At 33.2% G+C, this 21,969-nt stretch overlaps 2 protein-coding genes across 3 annotated transcripts; both read right to left on the bottom strand.

Moving 5' to 3' along the window:
- Positions 1-469: 469 nt before the first annotated feature.
- LOC101205774 (splicing factor 3B subunit 2) lies at positions 470-7,918 on the bottom strand. The gene is made up of 19 exons (XM_004152766.3): positions 7,468-7,918; positions 7,039-7,317; positions 6,027-6,146; positions 5,808-5,930; positions 5,649-5,711; positions 5,400-5,507; positions 4,875-4,952; positions 4,636-4,728; positions 4,422-4,508; positions 4,140-4,241; positions 3,918-4,037; positions 3,774-3,836; positions 3,151-3,287; positions 1,805-1,886; positions 1,639-1,697; positions 1,493-1,538; positions 1,302-1,393; positions 1,143-1,212; positions 470-1,011 (listed from the first exon to the last, which is right to left on the bottom strand). The coding sequence occupies exons 2-19, from the start codon at positions 7,264-7,266 to the stop codon at positions 940-942; spliced, it is 1,743 nt and encodes a 580-aa protein (XP_004152814.1). The 5' UTR covers positions 7,267-7,317; positions 7,468-7,918; the 3' UTR covers positions 470-939.
- Positions 7,919-11,588: 3,670 nt separating this feature from the next.
- LOC101219523 (disease resistance protein At4g27190) lies at positions 11,589-21,522 on the bottom strand. 2 transcript variants are annotated; one of them, XM_031881482.1, is made up of 5 exons: positions 21,195-21,515; positions 15,995-18,861; positions 14,307-14,591; positions 12,923-13,636; positions 11,589-12,195 (listed from the first exon to the last, which is right to left on the bottom strand). In XM_031881482.1, the coding sequence occupies exons 2-5, from the start codon at positions 18,830-18,832 to the stop codon at positions 11,974-11,976; spliced, it is 4,059 nt and encodes a 1,352-aa protein (XP_031737342.1). In that variant the 5' UTR covers positions 18,833-18,861; positions 21,195-21,515; the 3' UTR covers positions 11,589-11,973. The 2 variants fall into 2 exon arrangements, with proteins under 2 accessions (XP_031737342.1, XP_031737343.1); XM_031881483.1 differs by having other exon boundaries at positions 12,035-12,191; positions 21,195-21,522.
- Positions 21,523-21,969: the final 447 nt, after the last annotated feature.

Raw genomic sequence — 21,969 nt, 5'->3', positions numbered from 1 at the left:
TGTTTATTTGGAAATGTTCTAACAAATATATGAAATATATTGATAAATATATTTCATAAGTGTTCAAATACAACTAATTTAACAACAATTTATTTCATTCTTTTACATATAATTTTCTATTTTCAAAGTTCTATTAATGATGAAGAGAGGAATGTAAATTTATTATGAAGATAGAAAAAAATAGGTCTAATATAATATTTTCTCATTATTAATGTGAAAATGCTATTTATTTGGAAAGAGTGAGAATTAATATGATTTAGAAAATGTTATAACAAATATATTTAAAACTCAAAATTTGAAAACTAATATTTAATGGGATAAGTACAACTAATATACAAATTATAATTTGATTTCTAAAACTGCTACCAAACACATCCTTAAAGGCATGGTCTCTTTCGAATTTGAGTCCCTAGTAAACCAACTCATATTTGAATGGCATTTCAAAAGAATTTAAGAAAGTATATGCAAGTGGCCATAACTGAGGAGCAACACCATTTTATGCTTTTTCAAGGAGTTAATTGGTGTTTAAAGTACAAAAGGCATAGAGGCCATGACAAAACAGCATAAAACTCATTGTGGAAGAGCCCTATCTCTTTCTTCCATCGCACCTACTGTTCAAATAAGTCGGTCACACCACAGCAGCCAATTCTAAGCTCGGGAATCGAAAAGAGTGAATACAGTGCCCTACTAAATATGGCAAACTACATCACGGAAAGTCGTATGCAACTAACTACAATGTAGATTATCCTACAAAGAGGATCTGGTTTTAGAAATAACTCTTACAATCCCGAAGTTTATATAGGATTGCACATATTTTGGTACTACACAAGATCAGAACATCTCCACCAAAAGCAAAAGCAGCTTCAAGTAAAAGCACGATGGGCATGGCAGTCGAATTCGATCAAATAGTGATTTTTGATTATCATAACAAAAGATTGTCTAGAACTTGAAATCCTTCTTCTTAGACTTCCCTTCCTTCTCTTGCATCTTACGTTTTCTTTTCTTCTCATTCTGCAAGAAAGTTTTCCAGATCAAAATATGTTTTTTGACAAGAATTTCTCATTACCACAAAAACAAAGAAGAAAGAACTGATAGGTTAATTCGTTAGATTAAAAAAGAAAAAAGACAAGAAAAAATTGAACCTCTGCAACCATGTCGCTGAAGTCCTCCCTCTGACTCCGTAACTTCTCCTCTTCTCTAGCTTCCTCGTACCTGTTGAAAGAGAACATAGAGAATTAGGAGCTGGCCACCTGCAGCATGACATGAATGCTAAAACTATACATCCAGGTGAAATTACGTACTTCGCAGGTAGAACGTTTTCCATAGCTTCCAATTCTTCAGGTCGTAAAGTAACATCCACTTTATCAGACTTTTGACCTCTAAGCAAATCAACCTACAAGATAAACAACCACAAAAGACAGATTAGCTTATCGTCGAGTAATCAGCGACACCCTTTCCAATGTTCAACATGCAAAATCAAAAAGTTCCTTACCCTTTTGGCTCCTGTCTTATCTTGAGTACCACCACTAATAACATAGCTGAAGAATGGCAAACATACCAAAGTGTCAATTTAAGCACAAAAAGAAAGAAAAGTTAGATGGCTATCATAAAAAAAATAAAAGCAAATAAATTCCATACGTATGTGAAGTTCCAAGCAAAGTCCCAGGGGCAACTCTCTCTTCCTTTTCTTCAAGGACCTTCAAAAACCAAACAGATAAAAGAGTAAATTATATTTCAGTTTGAAAAAGAAAAATAGAAAGAAGACAAGTTCTGATAAAATAACATTCACAGGATGTTTGCTTACTTGGTAAAGGGGCCTGTCTGGTTCCTTTCTCTGTTGTTTCCGAAGGTCAATAACATCAGGTGTCTCCACGCCAGTAGGAGTGCTGCGTGAAACAGAAATTTCAGTTACTAAACAGCTTTAAAGAATAAGCACAACGGTTAAGAATTTGGATAGGCATTAATCAATCTGGAGAATAGAATGAACAGAGAAGCAAAAACAAACTCCGAAGTTCGTGTTTTGATATCCAAAACATCTGGGATGCAGTCATGAAGGCATGCAAACGCAGATGCATATAAGACAAAACTAAATAAGCATTCCATCTATTAGTTATTCATTTTAAACATGCAGTTGGATTGGACTTGGACATGATTGGAACAGAATATAACAGTTTTGGGTAGTATACTGGTTTTAATTATTTAATTCAGTCTATTCTAGCTAAAGATAAGGCTTTTATTGAAAAACAAAGAACCTCAAACCATGCTACCAACCACATACCAACTCAAATTGGAATATCAACTCTTTTGGCAGGATTACCCCAGTAAATAAACCCATTCAAATACATTCAAAGTATGCATACTAACTTAAGTGTCTTAATCAAACTATGTTGATGATGTTGAAATAGCATGCCGTATCCTTAACTTTTCTTCATTATGTCTTGTTTGGAAGTTTTAACATTCTTTTATTTATCTGTAATTTTTTTCAGATAAGAACGTTCAAGATGGTTAAACCAAGAAAAAGATTTCAAAACTAGAGCTTGACATAAGATGGCAACAATTTAGGGTAGAATTAAGTTGAGTAGATAATTTGTCTGTTCAATACATAGAGTAGAATTAAGTAGCTAATAATGAAAAACTAATGATAAATTTAAAAGTGCATCGGGAATAGGTGAGCTTGTTTTTAAGATGGCAACAATTTTTTCCTCTCTACGAATAAACAACCGAGAATAAATGAAAGAATACACAAAGAAATAATAATAATGTAAAAAGAGCCCCCAGAAAAGCCAAACAGCAACTTGTTAGGATACTTCTCAACAAGAACAAGATCTGAATATAATGAAATATAACTAGAAAGAAACTCAAGTATAAGGCACTTGAAACCCCCCTCTTGAATACTCTCGCCCAAGCCCTAGATCATTCCACAAAATAATCTTACTCTCACTTACCCTTCCTCACCCTTACTACTAGAAGGTTCCTACCTCCCTAATTACCCTTATATCCCTTAACTAATATCATACCAAATATCTAGTACCTAACACAACTATGCTAAAGAGGGGCTCAATTTAAACAAAATGAGAACTATGGGATAATTACCAAAGTCTTTATAAACAGACACCCAAGGAATAAAATGGCAATGAATTGATACCATACCTCGATTGACTATCCACAGATTCAATGCCATCTTCCATTTCTTCTTCTTCAAGTTCCTCCTCATCTTCTTCCTCCACCTCTTCCTCTTCCTCTTCCTCCAAATCACCCCAATGCTTGGTCTTATCAACAGGTTCCTCCTAAATGAGGCATCAGACAATCAAATAAAGACATACACGCAGACCTCACAAAAGGGTGGATAAGAGAATGGCACTATTATCAAATACTTCTTCCTGAAAGAAGCTTAGTATAAAGGAATGTCTTAAAATCTGCGTGCTCCACGGAAAGAAATTGGCATAAACTAAAAGATAAACCATGTTGGAGTTAAAAAGGGAATCAGCAGTGAAGAATCACAAACATAAGAGATTAAGAGCAAATACTGAATTTGATAAATTCACATCTCCAAATTGCTGTTCACCATTAATATTTCAAATTTTACCCCTTTTCTATAGATCTAGCTTGAGCACATTTTATATCGTTCCAATTTTATTTTATGTCCTCGAAGGGGGAGTTTGAGCAAGTCTTATAAGGAACCTAAATGTTGGATATTTAGTTCTGCTTTTCATGTATCCATCCTTCACTAAATTTCAATAAAAAAACCTTTTGATACAGAATAAATAAGATACCTCGTAGTTAGCTTGCTCCTGTTGCTGAACACCAAACACATCTCCATACAGTGGACGGCCGTACTATCCATGAAAACAGAAAGAACAATGATAAGATTTAGCAGATTAAAATGAAGAAAAAAGTATGACAAGTCAAATACTCACTTCATCCACAGGAGGCTTGCCCCAGCCACCAGGATGGTAACCAAAGCTAGCTCCAGGTGGTATGGGAGCATTGAGTCCTGGAATCTTGAGATCTGGATAGGATGGTGGAGGACCATATCTCTATGGAAAAAGAACACAAATATAAGTGAAAGATCACAAATACAAACATCTTCAAGAAAACACGATCAGATTTCAGTTTGACAATAAGTTTAGTCATCCAACCTGCATGTTGATGAGCCATGGAGGAGGAGCGCCTTCTGGCATACCGAGCGCTTCTTTAAGTTCTTGTGACAGCATGCCTGGTTTCATCTCCCTTAACTTAACCTGTATGCCAATGAACAAGCAAGTAAGGAAGCTAAATTCCCACAGATTAACTACTCAATAGTTGTATACAAGCAGCGACAATGTTAAAATAGTTACTTCTATACCACCTCCTTATTTATGAACTTGAAATGCACATTGACCAAAGAACATCGTGGATAAATAATAGTAATAGCCTAATACCTCGAATTCTTTCCCTTCGTAGTACAGATCTCCAAGAGTTGTCAGCTTTGGCTTCGTTTGGTACTTGAAAAAAGCATCATGAAGAACCTAATGCACAATAACCAATTTAATTAGTTAGAATGTTCAGATTCTTGACAACAAGGACACCTAGAAGCAGATGTAAAACTAGATACTGTCAGTCAAATACATATCAAATCTAAAGGTAGTAAAAAACCTGATAATCAATATCCATCTTTCCCATCTTTGGCTGCATTCGTTCTCTTTGCTTTTGCTTCAATTTCTTACTATCCTCTTTTTCTATGTACGCCTGCATAACAAATATAATAAAGAATTGGATATTACTTTTTCTGGATAAGAATTGACAATTCCAGGCCTAGCATGTGCATTGAAATAAATTTAGACTGAACATGGTTTCCCCAGCGTAATATGAACAAAAGTTGTAGTAAGAGCTACCTGTCGAATTTTCTCAATTCCTGTTGCTGCAATAAAATCTGGAAGTTGGAATGGTTGCTTCTCGATACCACGCTTCCCCTGCAAATAAATTCAACCATATCTAAGATCCAATCAAACTAAGATATTAATTCATCAACAAAATCATAAAATGGCAGTGTCATTATTAACAGAAAGGCAGCTAAGATTTTAAAACAGAATGATTATCATATTGATGTAGTATACAACGAAAATTATCATGCAGAACAAATTTGCCCATGCGACATAAAATTGTTCACATCCCAGCCCACACCACAAAATATACTAAAATAGAAATAATCCATGGGTGCTCTTAGCAAACACCTACAAGTTCCGGCTCCAACAGTGTCACAGCCACACCCCTGCAAGAATCAGATATGTACATATAAGAGAAACCTTATCAACATGATCTTCCCTCACTCAACTCTCTCATTTCCTCATGTTGAACATACCCATCAATTGTGCATAGATGTATGCAGACATAAACTTAATACCAGCAGAATTACTGACCTGTAAAAATTTCCTTTTCTGACACCAATGCCTTGGCACAGGAACTGTATTGCGATAAGATTTTAGATAAACAAGTAACTTGGGATCAGCTGCAGTTGCGTCCCAGATCTGAAAAGTACATAGATAAGCACACAAGAATATCATAAACAGAAAATGCAAACTGGCACTTCACTCCCTGGTGTCAGGTTTTATGAAGATTTTGTAAGGTAAAAGATACGTGCAATACAGTACAACGTGCTCTATAAATACCTCAACAACATCTGGTCTCGAACAAATCTGCTTCAACTCTGCAATTTTCATACGCCGTTGCAGCTGAAAGTGGCAACCATTACTTCCAGATCATTATGACAATAAATAACCAAGGCCATCCTTCATGCATAAATGGTAAGATAATAGCAAGCTCTATACCTTCTTTTTCTTGTTTGACAAGCCTTTTTCCTTTTGTTGGTTATCATGTTCTTCATCATCAGAATCCGAGTCTGACTTCTTAGATGTTGCATTTTGGGCAGACTCATCTTTGTCTTCATTCTCCTATGTATAAATAAAAAGCAGAGATTTACGCGGATTGCATCATGACTGAATAAACTGAACTGATGAGCAAAATTACACAAGTAGGTTTAAACTTACCTCAGCACCAGCAACCTCACTGAAACTGAATTTCTCAAAAACTTTTCTAAAATCTTCATCCAAGCTATCATCTAGTTCAGCCTTCTCAGGTATATATTCAATTTCTACTTTCTCAACAACCTATAAATTCAAAAACAAATAAATGCAATTTGAATGGCTCATTAACATCAAGAAGTTTATTTAACCATATGGCACACACAGCAAAAAGAAGAGGGAAATGACTCATGAATGTTCTTGCTGTCCAACAATCAAGGTTCTAAGTTCCTTGTTTAAATAAGAAACAATAGGAACATGTACATTCCTCAAAAGAAGGAAAACGAACAATGTAGGAGTCAAGGTCTATAAACCCTCCGCAAGGCTAAAGGAATATTACAATTGAAGACGTTAATAATCATTAGCTAGCTAAAGTTACAAAACCCTAAGTCCTACTAACCTTATTAACCAAATTCCAGGCAGAACTATCAGAGATAAATTAGCAGCACCGTGTCCTTCAACAAAGAGACTAAAATTCAGCTAAATGGAAGGGTTAAGAATAAGAAAAGACTCTAATGAATCATAGCCGTAACATGATCCGTATCATGACACCTATGGACTATAAACCAAGAAAAATACTGGAATTACAAACAGATTTCTTTCTCAATGTATTATTCTCTACGAACTTTCAAAAGATAATGGAAACTTAAACAAATAAGCGTAGCTTTATCTGGTACAGGTAGGGCTCGGTGCTACGTACTCACTTTCTAAACTCACGTACAGCATCATCTAAATCTCAACTTAATCTACTTCTTATGGTAAAAAGAATGATAGACGTCCTAGTCTCTTAGATATCCACTCTCCTTCCTCAACAACCGCAATTCTACCTATCTAGTTCAACTTCATTCCAAAAACCAGTATTTGCCAAGAAAACTCGAAATACTTAGAGAACATAACCCTAAAACCACAAGCCGACAAACATTTCCTTAGCATAAAATTTTAAAAAAAAAAAAAAAAAAAAAAACTTAAGAAAACACACCTGCAGTGGATCATCATTCTCCTTCGTGTCATCGCCGGAAGCGTCACTATCTTCTCCACCAGCAGCCTCCTTCACCTTAGAAGCCTTCTGGTTTTTCTTCTGCTTTCGTCGACGACGACGTCGTTCATTTTCTCGTGACTTCTTGACGGCGCCAGATTTAGGGTTAGAATTGAGGTCCAAGTCGCCATTCGAGACAACTCCATTTGGCTGAGAAACCTCCACAGTCATGCTCGGATTCAGTCTTCACACAAATCGACCAATAAACAAACCCGCACGCAGCTGTGAGAATTGAGAGAAGAACGAAACATAACAAATCAAAATGGAAATGTACGGAAATCAGCAGATGATGAACAGAAAAAGAAACAAAACCGAGTAAGAGGCAGAAAAATAACCCCAAAAAAAAACCATAGGGTAAAGAAGAATACGAACCTGTTTCCTGCAAGGCCACGGCGGTGGAGGATAACAAGGGTAAGAAGATAAGCAGGTTATTAGTCGATTCTCCGGAGAGGGCAGAAAACGAGAGACAAGGAGAAGTTAGGAGCGGAAAATCATAGAAATATATTGGGAGAGAATTTGTGGAAAGGGTAGCTTGCGACGTGAGGTTGCAGAAAAGAAAATGGATGGAAAGATGCGCCGACGACCGCAAATAGAAATGGTGGAGGTTGAGGGATAAAGAAATGAATGAATGAAAGTTAGGAGTGAGGCCGAAGTGGCGATGTGTGGCGCTACAAGGGATGGTGGAGAAGAAAGAAACCTGGGTGGAGGTCGATGGGAGAGAGGGGGAAACTAAGAGAAAGAGAAAGGGATGAAAAGGAAGAGTCCGAAGGCCCTAAGGATTGTTTCGGTAAATTGTCCAAATTAATCGTTTTCACCCTTCGAAAATAGAACACCTTCTCTTTCTCTTAAGTCATGCAGATGTTCTATCAAAGTTGGAGATTCAATTGCTAACATACACTCAGCTCAATTAGATCTATCTCTAAGAAGAAGTTTTGGATTGATTTCTCACTTTTAAGTTTCATTTAATTGTTTTAAATTCAAAATAAATTAAGTTGCATAATTACCAAAATACCCTTGAGTTAAAGAACCATTTGGTTTAGTGCATCTTCTAGCTATTTCACTTTTAATAAATCTCATCGTTTGTTCTGCGCTTAAGTTCTGTTTTGTTAGGGTTTTGGCTAATGTGTGTTTATGCAAGACAATACATTTGTGTTAAAGGAAATGTTTATGTGAAATTGTTATGTTATAAATGTGTTTATGTTAAAAATGTGTTTATGTGAAATGATTTTATGAAAAGGTATTGCGAAAAAGATTTATAAACCTCACTAAGTCTTTTAAACTTATCCTTTAAAATTTCACATTCCAAGGCTTAAGCGTTAAGGCCAAAAAGGAGAGGAACTTTGGGTTTGCTAGGCGAGAAGCTGTCAGGCGTTTAAGTTTATGTGTTGTTGTTGTATTTTGGTTAAGTGTTATATCTCTGTATTCTCGTACTAAATGCCTCGTTGTGGAATAAAGTTTAAAGTTTGTTCTTATCTCGTTCTAATCCCTTGAAGTCTATTTGTTAAGTTAAGTGTTTTGGTGATTAAGCTAAGTTAAGGAAGTTAAGTTGAGTGTCTTTGGTGTTTAACTGCGTCAAAGGTGCTCAAGTCGCATCGTGCTCATGAGACAAGCACGCATGTCAGTGGGGGGTGTGACCTCAAGATCTTAAGTGCAAAAACTAATGTTGCCAACCTTAAATCATGTGTAGGGTAGTTCTGCTCATGGCTCTTCTACTGACAAGAGGCATAAGCAACCACCTTACCTTGTTGCATCAAGACACAACACAATCCCTTCTTAGAGGTATCATTGTAAATCACATAACTCCCAGATCCATCTAGCACTGTAAGAAGTAGTGCAGTAGCAAGTTTATGCTTAAGATCCTGAAAACTTCTCTCACATGTTGAGCTCCAAACAAAAGGAGTCCCTTTCTTGGTCAACTGAGTCAAAGAACTAGTTATACAAGAGAAACCTTCCACGAACCTTGTGTAATAACCTGTTAAGCCTAGAAAACTACGAACTTCACTTACTATAGAAGGTCGAGGCCAACAAGTAACAACTTCAATCTTTGTTGGGTCCACAGAAACTCCCTCACTGGATACTACGTGGCCAAGGAAAGACACATGCTTCAATCAAAACTCACATTTAGAAAATTGGCATAAAGCCTATTGACTCGAAGAGTCTCCAAAACCTAATGCAAATGCTCCTCATGCTCAGCTTCTATCTTGGAGTAAACCAAGATGTCACCAATAAAAAATATCACAAAAGTGTCTAAGAAATCCTTAAACATTTTGTTCATCAAATTCATAAATACAGCAAGAGCATTTGTCAAGCCAAAAGACATTACAATAAACTCATAATGATCATATCTGGAATGAAAGACCGTCTTAGGAATGTTACTGTCTCTAATCCTCAACTGATGGTAGCATGAACGTACATCACTCTTAGAAAATACAATGGCTCCCTGCAACTGATCGAACATATCATCAATTATGGACAACGGATATCTGTTCTTGACTATATCATCTGATTAAGCTCTCTACAGACAATGGAAAGACGCATCGGTCCATCCTTCTTCTTCACAAACAGGACTGGTGCTCTCCAAGGTGACACATTAGGTCGAATAAAACCCTTATCTGTGCATGACACGTGCTAGATTATAAAATTTAATAAAATCGAATAACAAGATTTAATAAAATCAAATGTCAACTTTTATATAAAAAATGCTAGATTATAAAATTTCATGACACGTGCATCCTGGACTGTAATAAACTAGTCTGTTTAAATTGGTGGAATGTATAATTTGAACTATGTTTTCCAAAAATGGTATTTCATTTACCTAAGAATTTTTTTAAAAATATAACAAAGCGACAAAATGTTTACACTTTATAGAATAATTTCGAAAAGGAAAAATCAACCATACATAGACGCCTAATTCTTCTTCTAAATGGTCATGATACACTTCGTGTAGAAAATGACACATGATCGTATAGGAAATGATATAGGTAGTATCAACATCGGCCACACGATCACGTGTCATTTTTCTTCTAAACAATCGTAAACAAAGTTCATCGTTTAGATATTGATACACAATCGTATACTAAGAGCTAAACGATCGTGTATAAAATCTAAATGATCTTGGTTCCCAATTGTGTACCAAAGTCTTTTATATTTGGTACAATATCTTGAACCAAGATCATTTAGATATTGGTACAATCTAAACAATTATGTATACAATCTAAACGTTCTTGGTTCACGATCATGTACCAAGATCTTTTATATTTGGTACAATATCTTGTATCAAAATTGTTTAGATTTTGTACATGATCGTATACCAAGAGCTAAACGATCGTGTACCAAAAGCTAAACAATTGTGTACCAAGATCTAAACAATTATTGTCCAAGATTGAGTACCAAGATCTTTTATACTTGGTACATGATCTTGGAAAAGGATCGTTTAGTAATTGGTACACGATTGTTTAGATCTGGAAGATGAAATATATGATAGATTATGAAGATTGTTTACCAAGTGGGAATTTGAAGAAGTGAAAAAAGAAAAAAGTGAAAAATTAAAGAGGAAATGAATAAGTCACATATAAGAACAAGTAGAAAATGAAGAGGAATAAGTAATAATATAAAAAGAAGAATAAATCACGAAGAAGAAGAAAAGTGAAAATCATTCGCAATATTCCAGGGCAAACCTGTAATTTACAAAAATAAATTGGTTTTCTTTTTTATTTCAGGTAGTAAATATTTTATCGCTTTGTTATATTTATGAATTCTAAATTACATGCATGACAAAAAATAATAGGACAAAAATAGAGACATCATCTAAGATAACAATATTTATAAAGATCACTATAATTTGGACTATAATAATATGCACTCAAATACAAACTATAATGACTCATACTATAATAATATGCATCTAAACACAAACTATAATGACTCACTCTACGCACCAAACACCCTTAAGGATTTTGAGAATATAGATAACCAAAATTTGTAGATACCCAAAATTATGAATGTGTAAACTTACAAATATCTATTATTTATGTTTTAATATAATTTGAACTTATAATACATATTTTTTAAATTAACTTTATATGCTAGGTATATTAGGGGCGCTTGCAAAAATAGAAAAAAATTTACGAGTCCATATCACTATATTTTTTAAATTACAAAAGTAGCAAATGTAAAAACCGATAACTCTCTAATAGTCATTAGATAGCCATTTGATATCATTAATTTTGTCATATACGCAATATGCAAAAAATAGTTACTAAGAACTATTTTTTCCAAATATTTTTGTCATATGATGCAATTTCTCCTATATAATTATTTAATTTATTAAAATATAAATATTAATTAAGTTTAAATTTGAATGTGTTTAAAAAGACAACTATGATATAAAACAAAAGTGATATATATGGTTTCTTATATTTATTGTAATTATAAAATAATAAGTAGTAAAGAGTGATATATATTAAACAAAAAATGAAGGGTAAAAAAAATGTAAAAAAAATGCTCTTTTAACATAGGAAGAATTCAAAAAAACACATCCAAAACTCTTTGGATATCATCTCTGAGATCATTTTAAGATGTTCGAAAATCTCAAAAAATCACCTCGAACTTTAAATGGCCATTACATGGAGACTTTGGATGCCTATGAAACACATGACCCCCTGGATGAGATTGGAGGAGTGAAGTTGTTAATTCACGTACTTTTTGTTAAGTTCAAGAACTTCATAGGCTTTTTCGACTTAAAAAATGTATCAACATTAAACTTTATTAACTTCTAAAAATATAAGTTTTATGACTTTACAGTTCCCTATACTTCATAACACTCCTATTTATTTTGGTCACCTTTACTCTCCCACGTTATCAAACGACACTTACGAATCACTTTGAGACAGGCTCACGAGGAATTGTTGTAAGTTGGGCTAAGCGTTCCATCATTTGGTTTTGACCTGCCACAAGAGCTCGTAATTGAGCTCTTAATTCAATTAACTCAGCATCAACTACACCTTGCACTATGGTTGTTATTTCTTCTTTCCCTGTGGATGTCTCCTTTGATTCTCTTCTTTCGAACTCCCCCCTCAGTGAAGATTGCTCAACTTCTACCTAATTATTACAACCATAATAAATCAAAACCGATCAACTTTGTTTCACTGTTTTAATAATGAACAGTAAGAATGTCACAAACATGTATGTTTTCTAAAGAGCACAGACAACTTTCAACAACAGTGATTATTACAATTATATCTACAAAGACTTAGTATAATAAAAATTAAACCCTTAAAAGACACCCTTTTGTAGGCATGTGGTTTAGTTTAGGTTTTTTTTTTTTCTTTTTTAATTAAGCTTATTTCATACCAATTTCAATTTTTAGATTTTTTTTCACTTTTTAGAGTTCAATTCTTAGTCAAATTTCATCAAAAGAAAAGTTAGCCAAATTTTATTTTAAAACAAGTTTAAAATTATCTTTTTTTTAATTTTCAAAACTAGATTTAGGTCTTGAAAACATTGGTACAAAGTATATAACTAAACAAGAAATTTAGAGGTAAAAAAAGGATTTGTATGGTTGATATAACTAAACAAGAAATGTAGAGGTGAAAAAAGGATTTGTATGGTTGATTTTCAAGACAAAACAGAATGGTTATAGGTTAACATGAAGAGGACATAAATGTTTTTTTTTTAAATCAGATGGATATCAAATGAAGCCCAAAATAGCATAGGATATCAATTATGCATGAGACTTGGCATATTATAAAAAGCACATTAAAGTACAAAGTAATTATATTATAAAAAGGAACCTAAACTGCATATTCTTTTAGAGAGAATGTAATACCTTTTCAACAGCGGATGAGATTGATGACGAATTTTCCAAAGTTCCTTCCATCAACTTAAATGATTTGCAATGGCGTACATCTAGCGCTGTCAATGATGGACAATCCAAAGTATATTTCCCAGGATAAAACCTCTTGAACTCGAACAAATTCCAAAGAGTCAATGATGTCAAACCACTCAACAAAAACGACGCAGCATCATCTCCATCTCCATCGTCTCCTCGTTTCGCAACAATTTCCTCAACTCCACAGAACTGTATTTTAAGCACTTCAAGTTGTATGAGATCCTTAGCTATGGATACAGGGAAGAGATTCAAAAGGCTTTGACAATGAATTGTATGAACAAGTTGGAGAGATGGATAGCGTAAAAAATTGTGTGGATCTGAGCTCCATATGTGCTTTAGTTTAGGTAGACGAAGCAGCTTCAACTCTTTCAAATGGTTAGCTCCAATGTCTCTTACTTGGTTGCCATTGTTAACTGGGACTTTCACTTGAAAGATCTCCACTAGGGAACTGCAATCTGTAACGTTTAATCTCTCGAGATTTGTCACTCTGTTAAGCATGTAATTTGGAAAGATTGTCTCAAGTTTTTTGCAGTTTCTGATGTCCACTTTTTTCAGCTTTGTAAAGGATCCTGAAGCAGCTTCATTGACCCATAATGTCTCCAAAGCATCCATGCGAGAGATTAAGAGGGACTCCAGGTTCGCAAAAACATCCTGCATTATATTCATCATTTCAGTTTAATTATAACTTTTGCTCAAAAATCAAACTAACATGGTAAGTTTAAATATATGACCAAGTTGAAGTCCTTGAGTTTTGAATATTCTATTGGAAGCCTCTGAACCTCTTTTTAGAAAATTATAATAATATATATACCTCTTTTTTTGGATATGGCATGATTATAAACATATTATAACATGATTTAGCACATCTTAACAAAAGCTGACATAAAAGTATTAACTTAACCCATCTATATTGACCTATCTTAGATCCGATCACTTGTATTTATCACTTGTTTGTTATGTAACCAATTAGTTTTTATCCCATAAGAAGGTTATATTTGCATTCTAAACATACACAGGGAAAGGGAAATGATCATAAGTATTGAAGACAATTATTTCCATCGGTATGAAGCCTTTTTGGTGATTTCAAAAGCAAAACCATGAAAGCTTATACTAGCAAAAATGAACCATATCACATCAGATATTTGGAGATTAGGTTGTAATGACCATATCACCTTGCTTATGTTAACAATAGGCACTAAATAGATTGTCCACAACTTAAAGTTAATGGACATAAATGAAAATTTTTAAGACAGACATTATTAAGCTTAAAGTTTATAAACAAAACATAGACGGAAGAAGTATGATGAGGTTAAAAATGTACCTTGTTCTGCAAGATAGATTTGGAAGGGTAATTGTTGTCCAGATCTTGATCTTCTGAAATGATTATAGCTTTCATCAACTTACAGTCGTTTAGTTCAAGGCGTTCAAGATTCACAAGGCTTCTAGCCACAGTGATTGTCATTAAATATTTTATTGAAGCACAACCCTCCACACTCAAAGAAGTTAGATTTTTAAAGCCATAAAAGCTAGAAGGAAGTTGATCCTGCCATATCTTTCCTGAGTTCAAAGCGTGTAATTTTAATGTCTCCAATTTGGGGAAGGAAACCTACAAAACATTAAGAAGATAAAAAAATAAATAATAATTAAAAAACAGTTTTTAACAATTTTTTTATCAATAGTCAATACATAATTGTGAGAATGAATACGAGAAACATTCCAACCAGAAAGCAAGCAGAATCCATTATCGTTCATGGCTGATTATATTATTTCACAATGTTGGATTTGTAGATTTAAAGGCCATAGAAAGATAAAAAGGCCAAATATATGTTTGGGTGTTTCTTCAATTTAGTCTCTAAATTCTGAAAACTTTCAACTCAATTCCTTAGGGCTCGTTTGGTAACATTTTCGTTCCCTGTTTTTTTCATTGTTCCTTGTTTCCGGTTTCCTGTTCCTTCTTTTTTTAGAACAAAAAACAGGAGTGTGTTTGAGAAAAAAGAGAAGAAAACCAATAGAAACAATTTAGAAAAAGGAAAAAGAAACCAATAGAAATAATTAAAAAACGAGAATAGAAGAAACTACTTTTTTTTGTTTTCAATAATTCCTTATAAAATGATAAATATTTCTACTTTTTTTAGAACGAGAAACATAAAACGTTACCAAACACCTCCATTTCTTAAAAAATGAAAACAGGAAACAGGAAACTTGTTACCAAACGAGTCTTTAGTTTCCAACAATTATCAACTATAATTAGGCTAAATATATATTTCGGTTTTCTAATATTTAAAATTTTTTAGTTTAGTCCTTTTTGTTTTAATATGTTTCGATTATACCCTTCTGTTAGAAAATTTCAAATTGGCTTATGACCATGAGAAATTTGGAAGAACAATTACGTTTCCTAAAAGAATTTGTTTTTTATAGCTTTGGCAACTTTCTTAAAATATAGAGGCTGAATTGAAAAAAAAATTCACTTACACGAAAAATTTTATTCTCAAACTTTCTACCAACTCAATTAGTATCATATCACGTTTGTTCATCACAAGCAAATTTCATATTTTCTAACAATGTTAAAACATAATAAGAGTAAATTGAAACTTTTAAACATTAGAAACCAAATTGAAAAGACAACCAAAACATATATTTAGCCACGATAGAAAGTGATTTGGAACAAACATAAAGGAGGAATTAAGCCAACTAAAATAAATTCTACTTCATACTTAACCTTATAAGAAATTGGCAAAAAAAAAATCTTTTTAGAAAACCTTACTCATCAATAATCCAAGTTCCTCCTTCAAATTTTTGTCCAACTCTCCAAATATGTAAGATTATCACCAATCAATACAACCGACAAAAATGTAATAATTTGGACAATGTCAAAACATAAGAGATGAAAGTTAGAGCTTTTAAACTACATGAACTAAATTTTAAAAAAAACCTAGACACTATAGCATATATTTAGTCTATATTAGCTCAAAGATAACAATGGAAGAAGTACAATTATAGATAACATACCTGTTGACTGAGAAGTGGATGAAAACTAGGTTCAATAGTAAAAACTGTTTGACGTGAATCCACTTTGGTTGAAGGCACAGTTATGCAATCATGACAATAGAAACCCATAAGGGCTGGTAGATGTTGAAGTATCAGAGAACGCAATTCAGGAAACTCAATCATGTTCTCATCCCACTTATCACCATTGATTTGCATTTCTGTTTCTTTGTTTTTCGAAACTATAGTTTCTATGATGCCACATTCACTAATCTCCAGGCTTTGAAGATGTATAAGGCCTCTGACCATAGAAGATGGGAAAACAAATTTTAATCTGTCACAACTTTCAACTTTTACTCTTTTCAAGTTACGGAAGGACATTTGTGGAAGCTTTCCACGACAAATGCTTCCAAGTTCAGCTAGATTTTTCAGAAATAAGGACTCCAACAATGGAAAGGCACTGTGTGGATGATGCATGTTATCCGAGTTGACAACAGTCACAATTTCACCATTGTTTTTGACACGCAAACCTTTCAATTTCGGAAAGCCTTTATAGTCTAGACTGAATAGAATATTCTTGACACTTTCTAATTCATCTAAATACAGATCTTCAATATTCTCTAGAAGTGCTTGAATTGCATCCTCTCTCTGAATGCTACTATCAAGCTTGAGTTTCAAGGTCCTTGAAGTTTCATAATTGCCAGACCAATCCCATCTATCTCCAATTAGTATTCTGTAACCACTCAATTTTCTAAAGACAAAGGCATGTGGTAGAATGGTGGGATTTGGAATATGGACATGTAGAGTGGTCAACCGTGGCAGGTTGTCTAGTTCAGAAATCCTTGCATTAACATAACCTTCCATCTGTCCTACATTCCAATGTTTAAAACTATTGTCCATGTATAGCTCAGACAACCCTATCAACCTAGATAAAAGGTTAGCAGGGATCACCTTGAGTTTAGAACAATCAGACAAATTCAACATTTTCAAATTGGTAAGTTCCCCAATTACTCTAGGAAGTGCAATAATATCAGATGCTCTCAAGCTAAGAATTTCAAGCTTTTTCAGTTCACCAACTACAGACATGTCTGGCAAAACACAGTCATCTAAACACAATGTTTGAAGATTTACCAGTTGGTCGATTGATGGTGGAAGCCGCTGAATACATAAGCCAGTGAGATCTAAAACTCGTAGTTCCTGCATACCTGCAAAGAACTTTTCAGGTAATCGCAAAGATGTTCTTTTTCCTACCAGTAATAAGAATCTAAGCTGTGGACATATAAATTCTGGGAGTTCCGAGTGATCACTGCAACCTAATGAGATTGCAGTGTAATCTTTGAACTCATCCATTGGGGGCCACAAACTCTCTCCAGCACCATGTCTAACCAAATACTTGGACTTCATTTTCGACGCAATCAAAATTGCTGTATCTCGAACTATATCGTGCATTTTCACAAAATCGTTATCAACCCCATCAAGCAACAAGTGAGAAGTTTTGAGCTCATCAACCAAAGAAAGTATTCTCCATTTTGCCATTGCTAGAGAACTCATGGCGTTTAATAACCCCAAACCCATGGCATACATCAACAAGTATTTGATGTTAATTTGATAATCTTCTGGAAACAAGCTACATAGTAAGAATAGTGATCTGGCTTCTTCTCTGTTTAGAGATCTATAACTCACTTTCAGAGACAAATATGCCACTTTATTCACCCCATAGTTACTGGGTTCGCCAGGAAACTTCATTCCTTGCAAGGCATCATTCCAACTTGGAAGCCCTTTACCTTTCAAGGCTTGTCCAACAGTTGCAAGAGAAAGTGGCAATCCTCCACATTCATCTGCCAATTCAGTAGCAACAGCTTCCATTTCAGGATCAGTATCATCAGAAGATTCAACAGAATCACATGCCACCTTGTTGAAAAAATCCCTAGCTTCTTTTTTTGACAGAATATTGATATATATATTTTTCTGAGTACCAAAATCATTGAAAAACAAATCATCCTTTCTAGAAGTTACAAGTATCTTACATCCCTTGTGATGGCTAGAAATTCCAACAGCTTCCAAATCAAGCCTACTCCAAACATCATCCAAAACCACTAACACCTTCTTCTCCATCTCTAACCTTCGACGTAGTCGATCGGCCCTAATTCGTTCCTTTTCCTCTTCAAATTTCAACCCCAATTGATCAGCAATCTCCCCCTGTATTTTCTTAATGTTTGGAATGTGCTTTACAGTCACCATTGCTATAGCATCAAAAAGCTTCCCCTCCTTGGCCAATCTTGCAATTTCTTCAACTAGGGTGGTTTTCCCAACTCCCGCCATCCCATGTACCACAATCACCCTCGCATTAGCATCGCCAACCGCTTCAATTATCTCCTTCAGAATCAAAACCCTAGATTCAAAGGCTTCGAACTTCTTATTGTTCCTTAGCGTCATAATTTCTTGTGGAGTTACACGGAACCCAACTCTCTCGAAACTCCCACCTTGAATGGCTTTATCAACTGCCACAGCCAATTTGGTAGCTCTTCTACTAAATCGATGGCGTGATAGCATATTCCACCATCGAAGACTTCGGCCGTCGGCTTCGTTGAAAAACCTATCGACATCTTCACTAAATTGATCAGCTATCCCCAACCATTCAGTGACCATAACTTCGATCTCGTACCCATTGGTTTTGGCGGAGTCGACAGAATGTTGAACAAAATCTCTGGTTTCCACCAGCTTCTTGCCTTGATCTTTGAGATCATTCACATTGGTTTTAAAGTGGAGCAAATAATCTAGTTGCCGGAAAACCGGATCCACCGTGCAGTTGGCGATTTTTTCTGCGATTGGATTAACAATGGCACCGGCACACAACTCCATTGTTGGTTCGTGTTCGTGGTTGGGTGTGGCTGTACAGAGAGAAAAATGGAGTTCATCTTCGTATTCATGTTAATGATTTGAAGCGCGGAAAATTTGAATCTCACTATTAAAATATCATAACAAGCTAACGTCCTTCTTCCTACAACAAAATTAAAATTACTGACTTCAACAACTTATTAAAATTTCTCAATTTTAAACCATATTTTCCTTCGTTTCTTTTTTCTCTTTTTCCTATTGGTTAGAGGATCCAACTTCGTGAATTATAACAAGTTGTTTTTTCTAAAAATAAAAAAATATAAAAAATTCACAAACTACTAAAAATACAAAATTTATTATCCCTAATTCTTTTATAAAATGTAAATATTTTCTCAAAACTTAATATTTTTTTGACCATTTAAATAATTACTTAACAAAAAAATATATAGAAGATTTCGTATCAAAAACAGTTTTAAACACACCATTGGTCACTATAATATTTGTGAAAATTATTAAGTTAACCAAATAACAATGTTTCAAAAAAAAAATTATGAATATACTGAAACGATATATTCTATTGTTAATAGACTATTAGTAGTGATAGACTCTATAGAGTTGACATAGTCTAATAGACTCTAAAAGATGAATTTGAATTTTATCGACTTCAATTTAAAGGACTCTATAGTTTATGTTTATCGTTTTATTTGGTTAAAAACTCTCATTTGTTGAACATAAGATTTTTCACTCTTAAATAGACAACTAATTTAGTCTAGCACAACTTATAGGAATGGTTTGAATCAAATGTTTATACTAATGAAATTGGTATGTCAAGGTATGAGTTAAGTTCATATTGGCATTTCTAATTCTTGTTTAGTTTTTATTTGGTTAAAATGTTAGATTATTACATTGGACTTTTGAGTTTTATCTTTATTTTCTCACTAAATTTGATGATTTACACTTTTACATTTGTTTTTCACAATGCTTACTTTCAATCTTTAGATTAGTTATAGTTTAATTGTTTTATAATTCTTTTAAATTAATTAAATGAAAATTAATATCAAAACGTCAAAAGTGAGTATTAAAGAAAACTTAAGGTGAAAGTAAAATGTAAAATGTCGAAATCTAGAACCAAATGAAAATAAACTCGAAACTGAGAGATAAAAATGTAAAATTTTGAAACTTAGTAATAAAATGGAAATTAAGTTTAATATTAAGGGGTAAAGGCGGTCTAACGTAACTAAACATAAGACCAAATGAAAATATAAAATCGATAATATTTTAACTTTTTTCCACTAAAATATCTTTTCATAACATTTTGTTGTTAAAAGAATTAGAATTTTGAGATTTTAACACAGTGTCCGTCAACTATCTTCATCTATATTCATGTACTTTTAGACAAAGTTAAAATACTTTAAAATGCTGAAGATAGAGCTCTAAGACCAAAACGAAATAAAAAATAAACTTTTAATAAAATTTAGTTTTTTTTATTGAAAATGTATTGTAAATGACAAAATTATATATTGAAAATGTATGTATGCATGTATGTATGTGTGCATAAGATCAAACTTGTATTTTAGAGAGTTCAAATTACTTGCTCTCGTAATAAAGTTAATATCACTAATAATTCAATTACTACGTAGCCTTTTTATTATTTTATATGTTTTCTTAGAAAACAATCCCTTTTGTTCCAATTAACTCATAATATGTTTCCTCTCACAATTCATGTTAAAATAAAATAAGAACTATATATGTATGTATGTATAAACTCAAAGTTGCTTTGGTATCTTCCAAAAGAAATTGATAATGATTGGTCATAGTATAGGTGGAATGGCTTAAATGGTGAAGAAAGACACCTAAATTGGTTGACTGATTGTATCTTTCCAATTATCTCATAGGCCACTTGAAATTATCAAACACAAGTGGTTGCATTTTTGTTAAAAAATCTTCTACAATTTATAAATTTTAGCTAATTAAAAAAATTCAGGTTGGATATTTATTATTTGTGGTTATTATCAATCATAGACTCACCAACCAAACATACATCTTTAGCTATATCCAAATTATATAACTTATTTATTATCGATATAAAATACATTAACTATACCAATTAACAAGAACTCAAGATTTTAAAACTTTGATCAAATGTATCCACTATTAAAAATAGAAAGAGCTGAAAAGGTATTTTCTTCTTTTTTTTTAAAGAGGTGAACCGTTTATTTACATTTAAAAGTTGACGTAAATCATCTAACATCATGAACATAACAAAACTAAAATGAAAGCTATAAGTTGAGATTTGGTCCTCAGCATAGTATCATCACAAATTATATTTATAATTCAATTGAAAAACAAAATATAAATATTACACAAAGTTAGGGTTTAGGCATACCTTAATTTTCAGATATATATATATATATATAAATATATATAACACAGCTTTCTTCTCTCTCCTTTCTTCAATCTTTCTTTCTTTCTTCTTATACTTTCTTTCTTTCTTCTTATAATGAAGAGCTCCTTCTCTCTTTATGAGCTCTCTTTATGGTATTTGGAATTTGAGAGAAGGAAAAGAAAAAATAGAATGGATGAGCTAAAGTAATCACAAAATCAGTACACAAAAATTCTATTAATGACACCCCTTTAGTTCTTTTTTTTTTTTTTTTTTGAATTTATAGGGAAATAGAGAGAGAAAAGAGTTTGTAAAGAGAGAAGAAAAGTCACAAAAGGAATGTTCAATGAAACTAATAAGTATCTACTTCTTGTTTTTCAAGAAAATAGAATATAGCGTACAGCTTGGAACGATTGGTCAAAATTGAACCATTCTTCACAAGAAGAAATTATACTTTTATTACACACATTATATGAAATTATTTCAAATATGTAATTTGTGTACTCAATCAAATTAATCAATATATATCAACCTACGTATACTTCCATAAATACACATTATTATGGATAAACAAGGTTTGTTTTCGAACTCCATTATTAGCTTTTAAAAAACATTTCACTCTTTGAGTTAAGTAATTCAAGGAGTGTTAATGTCTTTCCTATCACAAATTTATTGATTTTATTGTGGTTTGTTACGATCTTTTCCATAAATAATATAGGATGAGGAAAAATCATAATAATAAGTTAAAAATGTGACAGTAAAATATGACGCACTTAAA

This window comes from Cucumis sativus, chromosome 2 (genome assembly GCF_000004075.3).
Source record: "Cucumis sativus cultivar 9930 chromosome 2, Cucumber_9930_V3, whole genome shotgun sequence".
Classification (NCBI taxonomy): domain Eukaryota; kingdom Viridiplantae; phylum Streptophyta; class Magnoliopsida; order Cucurbitales; family Cucurbitaceae; genus Cucumis; species Cucumis sativus.
The sequence above is the reverse complement of the archived record's forward strand: the minus strand, read 5'-3'. Positions and strand labels throughout refer to the sequence as shown.

Coding starts and splice junctions, on each gene's coding strand:
- LOC101205774 (XM_004152766.3), bottom strand. CDS start 7,266: ATGACTGTGGAGGTTTCTCAGCCAAATGGAGTTGTCTCGAATGGCGAC. Junction 4,509..4,635: donor AGATGGATATTGATTATCAG/GTTTTTTACTAC, acceptor ATTGTGCATTAG/GTTCTTCATGATGCTTTTTT. Junction 4,038..4,139: donor CATGGCTCATCAACATGCAG/GTTGGATGACTA, acceptor CTTTTTCCATAG/AGATATGGTCCTCCACCATC.
- LOC101219523 (XM_031881482.1), bottom strand. CDS start 18,832: ATGGAGTTGTGTGCCGGTGCCATTGTTAATCCAATCGCAGAAAAAATC. Junction 14,592..15,994: donor ATCCACTTCTCAGTCAACAG/GTATGTTATCTA, acceptor AATGTTTTGTAG/GTTTCCTTCCCCAAATTGGA. Junction 13,637..14,306: donor AATCTATCTTGCAGAACAAG/GTACATTTTTAA, acceptor AATATAATGCAG/GATGTTTTTGCGAACCTGGA.